The 20,608-nt window shown below is 49.1% G+C and overlaps 1 protein-coding gene across 7 annotated transcripts in view; it reads left to right on the top strand.

The window, feature by feature from the left end:
* The window catches only part of LOC119970687 (solute carrier family 22 member 5-like), a 193,479-nt gene that overhangs the window by 75,827 nt on the left and 97,044 nt on the right, over positions 1–20,608 (top strand). For all 7 annotated transcript variants that reach the window (XR_005461660.1, XR_005461659.1, XM_038805705.1 and 4 more), the window contains one exon: positions 12,199–12,353. Coding sequence is in view for 5 of the 7 variants with exons in the window: in XM_038805705.1 (XP_038661633.1) it covers positions 12,199–12,353 (155 nt within the window). In the remaining 2 variants the exon portion in view is untranslated. The remainder of the gene's footprint in view (positions 1–12,198; positions 12,354–20,608) is intronic.

Genomic DNA, 20,608 nt, shown 5'->3' with positions numbered 1-20,608 from the left:
CGACCGGACGCCCACTTGGAAGACTACGACTTCCCCGGGCACCCATCACGCGGCCCGCAACTCAACGCGGTCACCCTAGATCAATCCCGCCCCAAGCACCTACGAAGTTCGATGGCGGAGGTCCAGATCAGCGGGTACAGCACGCCATGCCTCTTTGACTCCGGGAGCACCGAGAGCTTCATACACCCAGAGCTGGTAAGACGCTATTCGCTTCCTATTTTTCCTGTGAGCCAAACTATCGCCCTCGCTTCGGGCTCCCACTCAGTCCAAATCCAAGGATGCACCGTCACTATGCTCACAATTCGAGGCGCTAGTTATTCGAAATTTAAACTTTATGTCCTGCCTGACCTCTGTGCGCCACTCTTATTAGGCCTGGATTTCCAGTGCAATCTCAAGAGCCTCACCCTCAGCTTCGGTGGACCCTGCCCCCACTCACTATCTGCAGCCTAGCCATGCTGCGCATCTCCCCCCCTTCTCTCTTCACCAATCTCACTCCAGATTGCAAACCAGTAGCTACTCGCAGCAGGCAATACAGCCGATAGGCCAGGGTCTTTATCCGATCCGAGGTCCGTGGCTGCTCAGTGAGGGGATCATAGAGGCCAGTAATAGTCCTTGCATGGTCGTCCACTATAGTCAGACCATAAATCACTTTACGCTCCTAGACGTGTATCCCCTCCCCAGAATTGCAGACATGGTTAACCAGATCACCCAATATCGGCTATTTTCCACGGTGGATCTGAAGTCTGCATACCACCAGCTCCCAATCCGCCCGGAGGACCGCCACTACACAGAGTTCGAGGCCGATGGCCACCTCTTCAATTTCCTCTGGGTTCCCTTCGGCGTCACTAATGGGGTTTCAGTGTTCCAAAGAGCAATGGACCGAATGGTAGACCAGCTCGGGCTGCGGGCCATGTTTCCGTATCTGGACAATGTTACCATCTGCGGCTATGACCAGCAGGACCACGACGCCAACCTCCACCGTTTTCTCCAAACGGCACAGAAATTAAACCTCACTTATAACAAGGAGAAATGCGTTTTCCGCACAAACAGACTGTCCATCCTCGGCTACGTCATGGAGAACGGAGTCCTGGGCCCAGACCCGGACCGTATGCTTAGAACTCTTAGAACTCCCCCTCCCTCATTGCCCCAAGGCCCTCAAACGGTGCTTGGGTTGTTTTCATTCTACGCCCAGTGGGTCCCTCAATATGCGGACAAAGCCCGGCCACTCTTTAAGGCCACACGATTTCCCCTGTCTGCTGAGGCGCGCCAGGCCTTCAGCTGCATCAAGGAGGACATCGCCAAAGCAGCCATGCGGGCGGTGGATGAATCCACTCCCTTTCAGGTTGAGAGCGACGCCTCAAAGGTAGCTCTAGCAGCCACTTTAAATCAGGCAGGGAGGCCCGTTGCATTTTTCTCCTGTACCCTATCCACTTCAGAACTTCGACACTACTCAGGCGAGAAGGAAGCACTAGCCATCATGGAGGCTGTTCGTCACTGGAGGCACCACCTCGCAGGTAGGAGGTTCACCCTCATCACCGACCAACGATCGGGTGCCTTCATGTTCGACAACTCGCAAAGGGGCAAAATAAAAAACGATACAATCCTTCGGTGGAGGATCGAACTCTCCACCTATAGTTACGATATTAAATATCGACCGGGGAAGCTCAACGAGCCCTCGGATGCCCTATCCCGCAGGACATGCGCCAGAGCGCAGATCAGCATTCTGAAAGCCATCCACGATGACCTCTGCCATCCAGGGGTCACCTGGCTCGCCCACTACATCAGAGCCCGAAACCTGCCTTTCTCCAATGAGGAGGTAAAAGCGGTCACCAGGGACTGCCCGATCTGTGCAGAGTGCAAACTGCACTTCTATAGACCAGACAGGGCCCACCTGGTCAAGGCTTCTAGGCCCTTTGAACGCATTGCGATCGATTTCAAAGGGCCACTCCCCTCCACTAACAAGAACATTTATTTCCTCAATATCATAGACGAGTTCTCCCGATTCCCTTTTGCCATCCCGTGCCCCGACATGACCTCCCACTCAGTCATTAGGGCCCTGCGTAGTGTCTTCACCATGTTTGGTTTCCCCAGCTACGTGCACGGCGATCGGGGTTCGTCCTTCATGAGCGACGAGCTGCGTCAGTGCCTGCTCGACAAGGGCATCGCCTCGAGCAGGACTACCAGCTACAACCCCAGGGGGAACAGGGCAGGTGGAAGGGAGAACTGCGACGGTCTGGAAGACCGTCCTGCTGACCCTCCGGTCTAGAAAACGCCAAGTCTCCCAATGGCAAGAAGTCCTCCCAAACGCGCTCCACGCAATTAGATCCCTCGTCTGTACAGCGACCAATCAAACCCCTCATGAGCAGCTCTTCATTTTTTCCAGGGGCACTACCACGGGGGTCTCACTTCCGGCGTGGCTGAGGACACCAGGCCCGGTCCTCCTGAGGAAGCACATCAGGACGCACAAAACCGACCCCCTTGTTGAAAAGGTGCGCCTCCTCCATTCCAACCCCCAGTACGCATTCGTGGAGTTCCCGGACGGTCGCCAGGACACAGTATCCCTTCGGGACCTGGCACCCGCTGGATCCAGCCCCCCCCCCTCCACCCCCACTGAGGAACCCCTTACCCCATTCCCTATGCTGCCCCCTCGCGCCCCCGACCCCGCAAGCTCGCCTCACCTGTTCAAAGCGCCAGCACCAGCCCGCCCCCAGCACCCACAGTCTCCGGTCGAGCCAGAGGTGTATGAAGTTTGGATGAGACCCGCCCCAGAGTCTGCCATCGTACCCCAACTCTCAACACCCCCCAGCCACCACAAGAGGCTGCAACCTCGGTGCTCCGCAGATCGCAATGAACAATTCGTCCACCGGACAGACTAACTCTGTGAGCCACCACCGTAGAACATAGAACATAGAACAGTACAGCACAGAACAGGCCCTTCGGCCCTCGATGTTGTGCCGAGCAATGATCACCCTACTCAAACCCACGTATCCACCCTATACCCGTATCCCACAACCCTCCTAACCTTACTTTTTAGGACACTACGGGCAATTTAGCATGGCCAATCCAACTAACCCGCACATCTTTGGACAGTGGGAGGAAACCGGAGCACCCGGAGGAAACCCACGCACACACGGGGAGGACGTGCAGACTCTGCACAGACAGTGACCCAGCCGGGAATCGAACCTGGGACCCTGGAGCTGTGAAGCATTTATGCTAACCACCATGCTACCGTGCTGCCACCACCGCCGGACTTGATTTTTTCACAGGGGGGTGAATGTGATGAATGAGATTCACACGGTATTATAAGTTACCAATGTCACTCAGTTCCCATTGTATATATGTACCGATATTGTAAGTGCAGTTGCACTACCTGACCACCAGGGGGAGTAGCTCTGGGAGTACTTGAGAGTTTGTACTGGGCTCCCCCCTTGGCTCCGCCCAGAACTCCTCTCCCTGGAGCTGCTGTATAAAGATCCGTGCCACAGAGCCAGCCAGCCAGTTCATCGAAAGTTCAACAGCTAACAGGCTGGCTCTGTTGTAAGTATATTAAAACCGCTATTCTAATCCTACAAGCACGTGTCCGTAGAATTGATGGTTCCATCAAAAGTCACCTTGTATAACTCTGGCATCCAAGGTTTTTGAAAGTAGATCTCGCGCCAGCCTGGTTTCTTGTCAAAGGCGGATTCAAATTTGCAGGCTACAATTCAATGCTGGCAGCTTCCCCGGAGTATGCTATTCCCGAGCTTAATCCGCTGATTTATTGTAGCTTTTTTTAAGCCCTCTGTATTTTCTTCCATTTGTCAGTCGTGTCTCTCCTGGTCTCGCACAGGTACGTTTAAAGCTTATAATATAATAATCTTTATTATTGTCACAAGTAGGCTTACATTAAGACTGCAATGAAGTTATTGTGAAAATCCCCCTGTCGCCACATTCTGGTACACGGAGGGAAAATTCAGAATGTCCAGTTCACCTAACAACACATCTTTCAGGACTTGTGGGAGGAAACTGGAGCACCCGGAACGCAGACACGGGAAGAACGTACAGACTCCGCACAGACAGTGACCCAAGCCGGGAATCAAACCTGGGACCCTGGCGCTGTGAAACAACAGTGCTCCCCATTGTGCTACCGTGCCGCCCATAAAGTAAAAGTCACCATAGTCGCAGATGAAATAGGCTGCTTTTGCTTTTCCCTGTGAGGGGAGGCGGGGGGTGGGGGCGCGGGAGCTGACTGGTAGTAATTTAATCTGAAGATGACCACGCCTCAGGCGAGGGGCAAGGTTGAAAAGGCGGGGCCTTCATGAATAACGTCAGCTGGTACCGGAATTGAACCTGCGCTGCTGGCCTCTTTCGGGGCCCCTTCTTCTCCCCTAGCAGCTTGTTTTCCTCCATCCCAATTTATAAACATCAATCAGCAGGCATTTGTGAAGCTCCCGCCAAAGTCTGGTGACTCAGCCATCAAAATGAAGGGCCCGATGAATGCAGCGAATGGAGCAGGAATAAGATAAATAGGTTTTCAGAGGGAATTCCTGTTGGCAAGAATTTTTTTTAATGAGTTCAAGGTCACATTATGTGCATGATGCTGGAATGCTTGGATTTATTGCTCAGTGCCTAATTAAGAAGGTAGTGACATGTCTTCAATGTGACAATTGTTTAATAACTGATCGGTTTACAAGGCCACTTCATGGGCAAGTGGAGCAAACCACTTAGTTTAGGATTGCAGCCATTCATGAAGTGATAATCCCACAGCTTTCCCAGCTATCGCTTTTTTATGGTATTCGTTTCAATGAAATGAAAATCGCTTATTGTCACAAGTAGGCTTCAAATGAAGTTACTGTGAAAAGCCCCTAGTCGCCACATTCCGGCGCCTATTCGGGGAGGCTGGTACGGGAATTGAACTGTGCTGCTGGCCTTACTTTGTCTACTTTAAAAGCCAGCAATTTAGTCCTGTGCTATGACACAAGATCTATTGAATTGAATTTCATTGCTTGCCTAGGTGGGATTTGAATTCCCAACAGACGGGTAGCTAGTTCACTACCCACTGTATGCTGCAGAGATTGTGGCCTTTAGGAAACAGGAGGCTGGATTGGAGAATTGGTAGGAACCCCGTATCACTTCCTTTGAGCAGACCCGACCAAATTAAACATCCGTTAGGAACTTAATTGCCCAACGTCAGGCCTTGCCTAGGATTCAGGACCCCAGGAATGGAAATCCTGTGTAATATCCTGCATGAGGCTTACGGGGTGGGAATTCTTGTCTTCCCATGCGCCTTGCGAGTACAAGCTACCCCACTAGGGGCGGGGTATCTCAATCTCCCAGTGTATATAAGGTCAGCCAGTAACGCACCTATAAACAGGTACCTGGTGGGAGTCTACCTTGAAGTGCACGTTTGTAAATAAAATTTGTTCTTATTTTTCCTTGGCATGGATTCCTGTGTCCTTATTAAATCCTGCTTGCCAGCAGTTGCCAGCCAATTAGAGGTTGGCAGATCTCCATTGTGGCAGCACTATCGGGAGCAATCGTTACTGTCAGTCCTGACAGATCTCAGCGCGAGATCCTTGGAGACAGGTGCGTAAGGGAAGGGTGTGAATCGGAGGCAAGGGCTGTGCAGTCTTTCAGCACCACCAGCTCTCCCCCGCAACCCTCTTCTCATTCCAGGTCTCTCAATTGGGCCCACAGTGCCTGGCAACAAGGGACCCCCGCGGGATAGGCTGCTGACAAACCCGTTAGTGTTTGCTGAGTGACCTTCAGGAGGTACAGGAAAGCCACATGCCTTTCATTTGAGCCCTGAGGAACATTACAGTGGGCTCAGGGGTATTTAGTGTCAATTGGCTCATTAATGACACACCGGCACGAGTGGGCGGGTTTCTCGCATCAGCCCATTCCTATGCCTGGCTTAATCGCCAGTGGCTCCCCAGCCACTGTCAGACTGAAATACAGCCTCTCCCATGATTGAGTGGGCACCACTGCCATGTTTCTTGCTGCATCCAGGATTGCAGTTCATATGGCGCTGAGGGGAGTGGGAATTTAGTCAACAAGCACCGACAAACTGACTGGACCCCCAAGATTTCAGCTTGAAATGAGAACGGCTGTCACGTATCATGAAGTAAAAATTATACTGGGATAAAGAAAGAATTTGCATTTATATTGCACTTTTCAACATTCAAGATGTCGCAACATTCTTAGTATCCAAAGAAGTACTTCTGATGTGTGGTTGACATAGTAGTGTACGGAAATGTAAGAGCCAGTTTGAAAACAGGGATGTTACATAAACAACAGTGAGACAATGTCCAAGTATTCTGATTTGGTGCTACCGATTGAGACAAATTTTGGACAGGCCAGTTCCTCTGCTCTTTCTAGAAGAGTGTCTTGGAATCTTTTATGCCCACCTAAAAGGGTAGATGGGACTTTGGTTTTACCGAATTGCCTGGAAAAATGGCACCTGCAGCAATGTGGCACTCTTTCAGTGTTGTGCTGAACCTTCAGTGGAGGCCTGTTGTTCAAGCTGCTCATGTTAGCAGTTGACCCATGACCTTCTGACTCTGAGGCAACAATGAACCATGGCTGAAAAGATATATTGACCTTTCTTTGGACCAAATCAGGGGAATCCAAAAAGCAGAGGCAGCTATAATTAAGGATTAAGTGACTGAAAACCTTGAAAACCTTCAACTGATGAGAACGAGCAACATTGATTTGTAAAGATTAGTGACTGTGAATCAGATTGAATTGTTTTAAAGAGCTGACTAAAATGGTGAACAGGGAAATATTTACATCTGTTATTGATATGAACTGCCAGAAGGCACTGGATAAAGTTCCACATGGAAAAAGTGGAAGCGTTGTTGGTCATCTTCCGGGATTCTAAAGACTCTGGAACAGTCCCTGCAGATTGGAGGGTAGCTCACGTCACTCCAACATTCAAAAATGGAGGTAGAGAGAAAGAAAAGAATTGTAGACCAGTAAGCCTAACATCGGTAGTGGGGAAAATTCTTGAATCCATTATCAAGGACTTTCGAGCGGAACGTTTAGAAAGCAGCGGCAGGATCAGTCAGAGTCAGCATGGGTTTATGAAGGGAAAATCATACTTGACAAATCTGTTGGAATTCTTTGAAGATGTAACAGTCAATGTGGTATATTTGGACTTTCAGAAGGCGTTTGACAAAGTCCGGCATAAGAGATTAGTGTGCAAAATTAAAGCGCATGGATTGGGGGAAATATATTGAGGTGGATAGAAAACTGGATGGCAGAGAGGAAACAAAGAGTAGGGATTAATGGGTCCTTTTCAGATTGGCAGGCAGTAACTAGTGGGGTACCACAGGGATCGGTCCTGGGACCCCAGCTATTCACAATATATATTAATGATTAGGATGAGGAACTAAATGTAACATCTCAAAGTTTGCAGACGATATCAAGTTGGGTGGGAGGGTGAACTGTGACGAGGATGCAGGGATCCTACAGCATGATCTGGACAGGTAGGGTGAGTGGGCAAATCAATGGCAGATGCCGTATAATTTGGATAAGTGTGAAGTTATTCACTTTGGAAACAAAAACAAGAATGCAGATTACTACCTGAATTGTTGTAAATTGGGAGAGGGGAGTGTGCAGCGGGACCTGAGTGTCCTTGTGCACCAGTCGCTCAACGTAAGCATGCAGGTGCAGCAGGCGGTAAAGAAGGCTAATGGCATCTTGATCTTCATTGCGAGAGGTTTTGAGTATAGAAGCAGGGATGTGTTGCTGCAATTATACAGGGCCTTGGTGAGGCCCCATCTGGAGTATTGTGTGCAGTTTTGGTCTCCTTCTCTAAGTAAGGATGTTCTTGTTCTCGAGGGAGTGGAACAAAGATTTACCAGACTGATTCCAGGGACGGCGGGACTGTCATATGAAGAGAGAGTGACTAGGTTGGGATTCTTGCTGGAGTTCAAAAGAATGAGGGGGATCTCAGAGAGACTTATACAATTCTAACAGGACTAGACAGGGTAGAGGCAGGGAAGGTGTTACTAATGATGGATGTGTCCAGAACCAGGGGTTACTGTCTGAAGATTCAGGGCAAACCATTTCAAACAGAAAAAAGGAGACATTTCTTCACACAAAGAGTGCTGAGCCTGTGGAATTCATCACCACAGGAAGTAGTTGGTGCTAAATCATTGAATATATCAAGAGGCGGCTAGATATAGCACTTGGGGAGAATGAGATCAAAGGCTATGGGGAGAAAAGAGGATGAAGCTCCTGGATGGGATTCTCTGACCTCCCCGCTGGGTCGGAGAATCCATGGGGCACCGTGCGAATCGCGCCACGCAGCTCCGACGCCGGGACGCGATTTTCTGCAGAGTGGAGAATCGGCACCATTGGCGGTGACGTGGTCGGCGTGGCGCCAATCCGGGCCACTCTATGTGGCCCTCTCCCGCTCGATTCTCCGGCCTGCATGGACCGAGTGGTCGTAGCAAAAAACCCGAGTCCTGCCGCTGCCGGCGCCGTACTACCATGCTCTGAGCCGACGGGACCTCGGCATTGAAGGGTCCGGGGGCGGCCTGTAGGGGGGGTCTGACCCCGGGGGGGCCTCCTTTATGGCCTGGCCCAAGATCGGGGCCCACCAATTGGCAGGCCGGTCTCTCGGGCTGGGGGCCTCCTTTCTTCCGCGCCGGCTCCTGTAGCCCTACGCTATTTGGCGTCGGGGTCGGCGTGGAGAAGAAAGCCACTGTACACGTGCGTGTTGGCGCCGGTGCCACTGCGCATCCAGTTGATGCCAGGGTCAGCAGCTGAAGCGGCGTGGGCCGCTCCAGCGCCATACTGGGCCCCTGTGGCCCGGAGAATCGGGCGCCGGAAGGCCTGTTGATGTCGGAGTAAAACACTCAAGTTTTTACGCCAGCATCAACACTTAGCCGCCCGATGGGAGAACCCCGCCCATTGAGTTGGATGATCAGCCATGATCGTTATAAATGGCGGAGCGGGCTCGAAGGGCAAAAAGGCCTCCTCCTGCTCCTGTCTGCTATGCATCTATGTACTTATAAGAGGCCATGAGCTAAAGTTGAAGCTCAGTGGATTTGAAGGAAATGATTGACCTGTTAAAGAAATTACCTGAGCAGCAGGCAGCAGAAAATAAGGACAGTGGTTTGGCTCCCTAATTGGCAGATTGTGACTCGATGATGTTCTGGAATAATCTGTGGCAGGGCCTCAACTATCCACTTTGCTCATGAATGACTTAGGCAATGAGATAGAAAGCCACAAGATTGCTAATTACATCAAGGTAGGAGGCATTGCACATGATTTAGATGGAAACATAGAGTTACAAAAAGGTAATAATAAATTAACCAAAGGACAGAACCGTGGCAAATGGATTTAAATGTGAGCAAATGTGAGGTTATCCATTTTGCACCTAAAAATGATTGAACAGGGTACTTTCTGAATAGTGAAAAGATAAACAGAATGGAGGTACAGAGAGACTTTGGCGTCCAGGTACATCGATCAATAAAATGTCATGAACAGGTGTCGTCAATAATCATAAAGGCGACTGGACCGTTGAACTTTGATCCAGAGGATTAGAATACAATTTGGGGTAGAAGCTACACTGCAGCTATCGAAAGCTTGGGCAGTTTTGGGCACCATGCCTATTTACCAGTCTGATACCTGGACTCCAACGGAAGGATTCTCCTCCGGTCTTGTCTGTGGTGCGACCAGTTGCGAGCGAGAATAGAAAAATTGGTGTTCCATCCAAAACTCCATTCTCTGTCAGCGACACTGGGAAATGTCAGCCACGAAGGAGGACAGAAGATTTTGGACCAAGTATTAAGTTACAAGAGGGGAAAGTACACAAACTGGAGCTGCATTCCCTGGAATTTAGAAAGTTGGGTTATTTGATCAAGGTTTTCAAAATGTTAAAGGAAAGGTAGAGAAAAACTATTTCTGCTGTTTGGGTAATATTATAGGACTAGAGGGCATGTAGTCTACATGTTACACCCAGATCTTTCCAGGGGTGAAGTTACAATGGGTGCTAGAAGTTTGAATCTCTCTTCCACAAATGATAATTAAAGCTAGATCAATGGTTACTTTTAAATCTGGGAGTGATGGAGTTCTGTTATCCAAAGGTATTAAAGGGTAAGGTGAAAAGGCTGGTATATGACGATAGGTTGCAGATCAGACTTGGGGGCCAAAATGGGCTACTCCTGTTAATGTGCTCCTAAACTTCAGAAACAATAGACACTTCTGTAACTAAATTGTGGTTCCTTATGCTCGAGAAATTTGTGTATGGCTGTATAAGTGGGGCAGTGGAGGGAGAGATACTGATGAATTTAAAGTATTTAGAACTATAAAGTGCAACATATCCTTGAGTATTGCTCAAAACATTTTATCCAAGCTTTTTGTCTTGCACTTATCTGGATAGCGCTTGAGAAATTACATGCAGTAATAGTGGAACAACAATTTATACTGCATGGGAAGGGAGCACCAGTTCATTGGAAAGTAGATTCTGATGGGTGGAGTGATATGGAGAATGCAGCATGGAACAGTTAACTGCCCAGCTTTGTTCAAATTCAAACTGGGCAGGTCAACTCTGATTGATCAAGACATGCCCTGGGGAATAAACCAGGGTTTGACTGTTCCCCAAAACTTTTGTTTACTTGAAAAAGGGGCAATGAGTGGACATTTTCCTTCTGTCTGCAAAGGACAGGGCCTTGTGTGTGAATAATTGTAGCCTCTAGCTTGTGTATGCCACATATAGTCACACACAGAGCCATGTCCTTTTCAGACAGAAAGGACAAGCGGGCACATTGCAGGTTTTTCATAAGACCATAAGACATAGGAGCATAATTAGGCCACTCGGCCCATCGAGTCTGCTCCGTCATCCAATTGTGGCTGATATTTTTCTCATCCCCATTCTCTTGCCTTCTCCCCATAACGCCTGATCCCCTTATTGATCAAAACCTATCTATCTCTGTTTTAAAGACACTCAGTGATTTGGTCTCCACAGCCTTCTGCGGCAAAGAATTCCATAGATTCTCATCTCTGTTTTAAAGGATCGTCCCTTCTGTCTGAGATTGTGTCCTCTGCTTCTAGTTTTTCCTACAAGTGGAGACATTCTCTCCACATCCATTCTTTCCAGGCAATGCAGTATCCTGTAAGTTTCAATAAGATCCCCCCCTCATCCTTCTAAACTCCAATGAGTACAGACCCAGAGTCCTCAACTGTTCCTCATACAAGCTGTTCATTTCAGGGATCATTCTGTGAACCTCCTCTGGACCCTTTCCAAGGCCAGTACATCCTTCCTTAGCAACGGGGCCCAAAACTGCTCACAATACTCCAAATGGGGTTTGACCAGAGTCTTATATAGCCTCAGAAGTACATCCCTAGTCTTGTATTCTAGCCCTTTCGACATGAATTCTTGTGAGCTAGCCTGATGGGTGCATGATGAAAAGCTTTGATCGCATGTCTCTTTTTACAGCAACATTCAAATTTGGTACAGTAGTCCCCCATTATACCGCGGGTGTTGGGGTCCAAGACAGCCACCCGCGTTGCATCCGAGCCGCGGATATCCGCGGGTCTAAAAAAAACTTACATCCATCACTTTTAGTGTTGCGCTTGTCGATGTTAAAGCGCAACATCGCCTGACCACCGACGGATGAAAAATCAGGGGGAAAAAACCCTGACTTCAACATAAAAAGATTTGTGAGCGGTGTGAGTATAAACTCGGGTCATTTGGAATTAAGAAGCTCTGTTCCGGTTGGGAGTAAGGCAGGAAACAAAGCGACCGGTTTCCCGATTGAAGGCAGACTGCTCCCTCCGAAAGTTAGAGTTCGAACTTTTGCAGCAAAAGACTCGCTCTACTTTTCCCTGAGGGGCGGCAATAAACCCACGCGTGTGGCCTCTCTCTCTCCCTCTCCCGCCTGATGCAGTGTGCTGTCAGAGCGGGTAAAACAAGGGCACATTCCTCTCCTTGCTGGATACGGAATCTTCAAACAACCTGCTGGCCTGCCCTGGCCTGGGGACAATGGGAAAAGGGACTGACATTCAGCACAGGGCATGGACGCTGCACTTTACCCCATCACTCTCTTTCGCCACCTTTCGCCACCTTTTTTGTGAAAAAAGTTGGGGTCCATAAGCACCCCCGCCGTATATCGCGAACCGCGGTATTGCGGTGCGCGGTATAACGGGGGACTACTGTACTATGAAACATATCGCATTAGTATCTAAACTTTTTCCTTCTTTTCAAAGGTATGGGAGAAAAATCGTTCTCTTTGGAGCTATGGCAATACAGGCAACCTTAAGCTTCATTCAAGTGATCGCTTGGAGTTGGGAAGTGTTCTGCATACTATGCTTTTTTATTGGCTTTGGGGATATCTCAAATTATGTAGCTGCATTTGTTCTAGGTAAGTGATTTTCAGACTATATTGTGTTATTACAAAAAAAACGGTAAAAATATATAATTCATCAGGGTCTCAGTGAAACTTGATGAACCTTATTTCCTAATGAATATTTTTTACTTTACTTCTGTGATGGTTGAAAGTAGAACTCTGATCAATTTTACTTAATAATTCATTTGGTTTCTCTCACATAGACATAGGGCTGCATTCTCTGCTTCGTGACACCAGGGGCGGGATTCGTCCCTAACCGGCGGGGCGGTCAGTACCGGCTCCGAGGAGTGGCGTGAACCACTCCGGTGTCGGACCGTCCGGAATGTGCGGAATCCTCCGCACCTTCAGGGGCTAGGCCGGCACTGGCAGGGTTGGCACCACGCCAACCGGCACCGAAGGGCCTCCGCCGGCCGGCGCGAGTTGACACATTCACGGGAGCACCAGCGTCTGCTGGCGTCATCCCAGTGCATGCACAGGGGTGTTGTTCTCCGCGCCAGCCATAGCGGACCGTGACAGCGGCCGGCGCGGAGGGAAAGAGTGTCCCCACGGCACAGGCCCACCCGCGGATTGGTGGGCCCCGATCATGGGCCAGGCCACCGTGGGGGCCCCCTCCGGGGCCAGATTCCCCCTGCGCCCCCCACCCAAGGACTCCGTAGGCCGCCCACAGAGCCAGGTCCCACCGGTTACGGACCTGGTTTGATTTACGCCGACGGGACCCACCGAAAACGGGCAGCCACTCGGCCCATCACGGGGCGGAGAATCTCCAGGTGGGACACTGCCAAAGGCCCCTGACTGGCGCGACTCGATTCCCGCCCCCGTGAAAAAGCCGGCGCCGGAGAATCTGGCAGCCGGCGTCGGGGTGGCGGGGTGGGATTCATGCCGCCCTCCCCCAGCGATTCTCCGGCCCGGCGGGGGGTCAGAGAAACCCGCCCGAGGTGAGAATTGCGACTGGGCAGAGAATCACGCAGAATGGAAGAAACCCATTTTGCTTCTTGCACAGATTCCACCGACGCCCTACTCCGTACCCCACAGGCCATGTTATCAAAGTTCACAGCCTGCACCGGCGGGTCTATGCAAAACCGCCATTTGCATGGATTTGAATATGGCTTGGAGACTTCATGCCCCACCCCTCCGTGATGCTCCGTCACTCTTGGGAGGAAGTCTCACGGGCACGAATTAGTGCAAGTATTTACATGCAGGGACTGGGTGCCGTGGCTGTGGAGGGGGAGTGAAAGGCTAAAAGCTGAGGGGGGTGGTAGTGGGGGGTTGTGCAGGTCTTCTCTGGAATAGAATATTGCAATTTGGAATATCTCCCCTGGGGCCAATTGTAGGTTCGCAGCTGTGACCGTATCAAAAGTGGGCCGGGCTCACAGCATGGTCAAGGCTTAGCAAAGCGCTTTATTATATAGGGCTTGAGATTTTCTTGTTGCTGATGTTCCCAGACTCTCTCCTTTATCCCCGTTATTTGACAACGGTGAGGCATGGCGCAGAATGATTTGTCTTTATGTATCTCTGTTCGTACAGCCAACTCATTGAATCCACTTACACCACACCAGCAGTTTTCCATATGTCACTTCAGCCAATATTTCCGGAATATGTCCAGCCTGGAAACTCTAATTAGAACAGAGTACAGCCACTGGCTAGATCTTGAGAAGCATGTATCGCAATGCATCCTCAAAAACCATCAGAATGGTTACGTCGTCATCAGAAATTCATATAATGGAATCATAGAATCCCTCAGTGCTGGAGCCACCAAGTCTGCACCGACCTTCTGAAAATTAACCCAACCTAGGCCCAATCCCCCACGCCATACCCAAACCCCAGTAACCCCACTAAGGGGCAATTCAGCATGGCCAATCCACCTAACCTGCACATCTTTGGACTGTGGGAGGAAACCGGAGCACCCGGAGGAAACCCACGATGGACCCGAAGAGAAAGTGCAAACTCCTCACAGACAGTGACCCAAGGTCAGAATCAAACCCAGTTTAATGGTCATCAGAATAAAATTGATATTAACCATGTGAATGGAAAGAATATCATCTTTTTGTGATCCAACAACATTGGAGTTACCAACTATGGCAGCCTTGACTGGGAGTCCATTTGATTCAATATACCAGCATGCACATTCATACTTTATCACATCTATTCAATCAGACTTCAAGGACAGGAATCATTTCGGACTTTTGAATTGTTAACAAACACTTTGACAGAAATGTTGTTCCTGTCACTCATACACGTACTGTTTTTTTTAGCAAGTGCATCCAATGTATAGAAGAGATTATAATCCAAGATAACAAACAATTCATACTGATTTTAACCTGAGAGCAGAAGCACATAGGGAAATTTAAAATTCAATGGCATAGAAACTGGTAAATGTGCAGAAGACTAATTATTTTCCCTTAATTATATTACACTAATTCGCTGACTTGTAATGCAGAACAATACCAGCAGCGCAGGTTCAATTCCCGTACCAGCCTCTCTGAACAGGCGCTGGAATGTGGCGACTAGGGGCTTTTCACAGTAACTTAATTGAAGCCTACTCGTGACAATAAGCTATTATTACAGGGAGGTGGCAGGATGTAAAGATCCTGGCAGGATGCTATTAATGTCAAGGGTGATCTTATTTAGAAATAGTTCAGCTGAATCCCTCTGATCCAGGTTAAAGGGAATGGCGTGGCACTCACTCTGAGTTTCATTGAAGGTAGAGTCTGGAATTCTAAATGAGGAAGCGTATCCGCCCAGAAACCTCACCATCAACATTATCATCTGCGGATCCTTGATCTCCTTCACCACCTGACACTGCTTTTACTGTCATCAGTAAAATGAAGCTCGTGTTTTGCCATGAAGTGCTATTCAGGTGCTGAGAAAAGAAAACTGCACAGTTACAGCAGGAGCTGCAACCTGTGGCCTCGGAGGAGGTTCAGGCAGCCTGCTCACTTGTCTCGGCTTTCATCATCTTCATCATGAAGGTGCCACCGAAGGCAGCATTTCTGGAGCAGTCTATGACACTTGGCCCTCATGCACAGCTGCTGCGACTGTCAGAGGGGCTAAGGAGGCCTAAGATGATGAAGACATATCTGCCGGTGGGTGATAGGGATCTATCCTGAGGTAAGTGGTGGTGGAGCCCTCATCCTCCTCGGTGCCACCCTCATCCCTTAGTGGGCACTCCAGATGGCTGGAGAGAAGCACCAGCCGGGAATAAAACTTGCATCCCCTTCAAACATCACAGCACCAGCGGTGACACTGATAGAACCAGGATGCGTAGCATGTCATGCATCATATGGATGTCCACACACAGTTCCTATGTTCAATCTAATTGCTGCTGCATATGGTCATCCATGAGGTTGCCCATTGTCTCAATGGAGGTGTCCGTGTGTTCAAAGCCCTGAGTCGTGGTGGCACACATGAGCTGAACAGACTCCTCCATTCTCTGCCCAAGACCTTGCACTGTCTCCGGGAACTTTGGCATGTGTGAGCACATCTCTTACTGCTGGTCTAGGTGCAACCTCCTTTCCAGTGGCTTCCGCAGTCCTGCAGTTGATTCTAGCTGAGTAGAGCTGTGCCTGTCCTCCCTTCTCCGAGGGGAACTACCCACCAATCCTTCTGCCCCTGGCACCTCCTTCTGCCCAGAGTCATGTGCTCCTTACCCAATAACAGCCTATGTAAACACAAGTGAGGAGCACCAAGGTGACTCTATGTGAACTAGTGACCAGGCCAATTGTACAATATGACAGTGCTTCTTGCTCCTGCTCTTGGGCTGCTGGTTGGAAGAGTGTAGGTCATGAGAGCTAGCCTTAGAGAGCAGTTTAACCTGCTGGACAGGGTGGAGCGCATGTATCCCTTCTGTCATGATATGTAGACACACACATATTTCTATACAGGCAGGCATAGACCAGCAGCTAATGGACACAGAGAACAGGACATGACCAATAAGCAGGCAGGACACTCAGGGGTGGGATCTGACTATAAAAGACACGGGGCACTTACACTCCGCCTCTTTCCACTGATGAACATCTAGAGTGTCAGTCAAGGGTGTTGTTACAATCTCACACCTCCACCACGTGGCTAAGAGCTAGTCTGCTTCAGTCAGAGTAACCACACTTAAGTTATCAGAGAGTCGAACTCACAGAGAACTGTGCTAACTGTGCTATTAGTTCAATGAACCTGATTGAACTAACTTCAAGGTCTGGAGTATCTTTTCGATCCAAGCTGCATCCAGTTGCAGCCAGTGTTATACCAGTGTACCTAACACAACATGATAGCAGGAGGCTACTAATTTAAGGTGGCTTACCTCAGTCTTGTCCGTGACGACCAGCAAATGTATCCCGGCACCATGGAGAAGATTCTATACCAGTGTAGAACATAGAACACTACAGCGCAGTACGGGCCCTTCGGCCCTCGATGTTGCGCCGACCTGTGAAACCATCTGAAGCCTATCTGACCTACACTATTCCATTTTCATCCATATGTCTATCCAGTGACCACTTAAGTGTCCTTAAAGTTGGCGAGTCTACTACTGTTGCAGGCAGGGCGTTCCACACCCCTACTACTCTCTGAGTAAAGAAACTGCCTCTGACATCTGTCCTATATCTATCACCCCTCAATTTAAAGCTATGTCCCCTCGTGTTGGTCATCACCATCTGAGGAAAAAGACTCTCACTGTCCACCCTATCTAACCCTCTGACTATCTTATATGTCTCTATTAAGTCACCTCTCAGCCTTCTCCTCTCTACCGAAAACAACCTCAAGTCCCTGAGTCTTTCCTCGTAAGACCTTCCCTCCATACCAGGCAACATCCTAGTAAATCTCCTCTGAACCCTTTCCAAAGCTTCCACATCCTTCCTATAATGTGGTGACCAGAACTGCACGCAGTACTCCAGGTGCGGCCGCACCAGAGTTATGTACAGCTGCAGCATGACCTTGTGGTTCCGAAACTCAATCCCCCTGCTTATAAAGGCTAGCACACCGTATGCCTTCTTAACAGCCCTATTAACCTGGGTGGCAACTTTCAGGGATTTATGTACCTGGATGCCGAGATCTCTCTGTTCATCTACACTACCAAGAATCTTGCCATTAGCCCAGTACTCTGCATTGCTGTTACTCCTTCCAAAGTGAACCACCTCACACTTTTCCGCATTAAACTCCATCTGCCACCTCTCAGCCCAGCTCTGCAGCTTATCTATGTCCCTCTGTATCCTATAACATCCTTCAGCACGATCCACAACTCCACCGACCTTCGTGTCATCTGCAAATTTACTAACCCATCCTTCTACACCCTCTTCCAGATCATTTATAAAAATGACAAACAGCAGTGGCCCCAAAACAGATCCTTGCGGTACACCACTAGTAACTGAACTCCATGATGAACATTTACCATCAACCACCACCCTCTGTCTTCTTTCAGCTAGCCAATTACTGATCCAAACCGCTAAATCACCTTCAACTCCATACTTCCTTATTTTCTGCAATAGCCTACCGTGGGGAACCTTATCAAATGCCTTACTGAAATCCATATACACCACATCAACAGCTTTACCCTGATCCACCTGTTTGGTCACCTTCTCAAAAAACTCAATAAGGTTTGTGAGGCATGACCTACCCTTCACAAAACCGTGTTGACTATCGCTAATCAACTTGTTCTTTTCAAGATGATTATAAACCCTATCTCTTATAACCTTTTCCAACATTTTACCCACAATTGAAGTAAGGCTCACAGGTCTATAATTTACCAGGGTTGTCTCTACTCCCCTTCTTGAACAAGGGGACAACATTTGCTATCCTCCAGTCTTCCGGCACTATTCCTGTCGACAAAGACGACATAAAGATCAAGGAAAAAGGCTCTGCAATCTCCTCCCTGGCTTCCCAGAGAATCCTAGGATAAATCCCATCTGGCCCAGGGGACTTATCTATTTTGACATTTTCCAAAATTGCTATCACCTCCTCCTTTTGAACCTCAATTCCATCCAGCCTGGTCGACTGAACCTGAGTGTTCTCCTCAACAACATTGTCTTTCTCCAGTGTAAACACTGACGAAAAATATCCATTTAACGCTTCCCCTATCTCCTCTGATTCCACACACAACTTTCCACTACTATCCTTGATTGGCCCTAATCTTACTCTAGTCATTCTTTTGTTCCTGATATACCTATAGAAAGCCTTAGGGTTTTCCTTGATCCTATCCGCCAACGACTTTTCGTATCCTCTCCTCGCTCTTCTTAACTCTCCCTTTAGGTCCTTCCTGGCTAACTTGTAACTCTCAAGTGCCCTAACTGAGCCTTCATGTCTCATCCTAACATAAGCCTTCTTCTTCCTCTTGACAAGTGCTTCAACTTCCTTAGTAAACCACGGTTCCCTTGCTCGACAACTTCCTCCCTGCCTGACAGGTACATACTTATCAAGGACACGCAGTAGCTGTTCCTTGAAAAAGCTCCACATTTCGATTGTACCCATCCCCTGCAGATTCCTTCCCCATCCTATACATCCTAAATTTTGCTGAATAGCATTATAATTGCCTTTCCCCCAGCTATAATTCTTGCCTTGCGGTATATACCTATCCCTGCCCATTGCTAAAGTAAACATAACCGAGTTGTGATCACTATCACCAAAGTGCTCACCTACATCTAAATCTAACACCTGGCCGGGTTCATTACTCAGTACCAAATCCAATGTGGCCTCGCCCCTTGTTGGCCTGTCTACATACTGTGTCAGAAAACCCTCCTGCACACACTGCACAAAAACTGACCCATCTATAGTACTCGAACTATAGTATTTCCAGTCACTATTTGGAAAGTTAAAGTCCCCCATAACAACTACCCTGTTACTCTCGCTCCTGTCGAGAATCATCTTTGCAATCCTTTCCTCTACATCTCTGGAACTATTCGGAGGTCTATAGACAACTCCCAACAGGGTGACCTCTCCTCTACTGTTCCTAACCTCGGCCCATACTACCTCAGTAGACGAGTCCTCAAGCGTCCTTTCTACCGCCGTAATACTTTCCTTGATTAACAATGCCACACCCCCCCCCTCTTTTACCATCCTCTCTGTTCTTACAGAAACATCTAAATCCTGGAACCCGCAACAACCATTCCTGTCCCTGCTCTACCCATGTCTCCGAAATCGCCACAACATCGAGATCCCAGGTACCAACCCATGCTGCAAGCTCACCCACCTTATTCCGGATGCTCCTGGCGTTGAAGTAGACACACTTCAAACCAGCGTCCTGCTTGCCGGTGCCCTCTTTCGAACTTTTAACCCTATCCCTGACCTCACTACTCTCAACATCCTGTACACTGGGACTACAATTTAGGCTCCCATCCCCCTGCTGAATTAGTTTAAACCCCCCCGAAGAGCACTAGCAAATCTCCCCCCCAGGATATTGGTACCCCTCTGGTTCAGGTGAAGACCATCCTGTTTGTAGAGGTCCCACCTACCCCAGAATGAGCCCCAATTATCCAGGAAACCAAAACCCTCCCTCCTGCACCATCCCTGTAGCCACGTGTTCAACTCCTCTCTCTCCTTATTTCTCACTTCGCTAGCACGTGGCACGGGTAACAACCCAGAGATAACAACTCTGTTTGTTCTAGCTCTCAGCTTCCACCCTAGCTCCCTGAATTTCTGTCTCAAATCCCCATCTCTCTTCCTACCTATGTCGTTGGTACCTATGTGGACCACGACTTGGGGCTGCTCCCCCTCCCCCTTAAGGATCCCAAAAACACGATCAGAGACATCACGAACCCTGGCACCTGGGAGGCAACACACCAACCGTGAGTCTCTTTCGTTCCCACAGAACCTCCTGTCTGTTCCTCTAACTATGGAGTCCCCAATGACAAGTGCTCTGTTCCTCTTCTCCCTTCCCTTCTGAGCAACAGGGACAGACTCTGTGCCAGAGACCTGTGCCCTATTGCTTACCCCTGGTAAGTCGTCCCCCGCAACAGTATCCAAAACGGTATACTTGTTATAGAGGGGAACGACCACAGGGGATCCCTGCACTGCCTGCCGGTTCCCTCTCCCTCCCCTGACGGTAACCCATCTACCTTCTTCTTTTACCTGAGCTGTGACTACCTCCTATAACTCCTCTCAATAACCTCCTCCGCCTCCCGAATGATCAGAAGTTCATCCAGCTCCAGCTCCAGGTCCCTAACGCGGCTCTCGAGGAGCTGGAGTTGGGTGCACTTCCCGCAGATTTAGTCAGAAGGGACACTAGAGGTGACCCTTTCCTCCCACATTCTGCAGGAGGAACATTCAACTGCCCTAGCCTCCATTCCCACTGA

This window comes from Scyliorhinus canicula, chromosome 8 (genome assembly GCF_902713615.1).
Source record: "Scyliorhinus canicula chromosome 8, sScyCan1.1, whole genome shotgun sequence".
Classification (NCBI taxonomy): Eukaryota; Metazoa; Chordata; class Chondrichthyes; order Carcharhiniformes; family Scyliorhinidae; genus Scyliorhinus; species Scyliorhinus canicula.
This window is presented reverse-complemented; position numbering and strand designations above follow the sequence as displayed.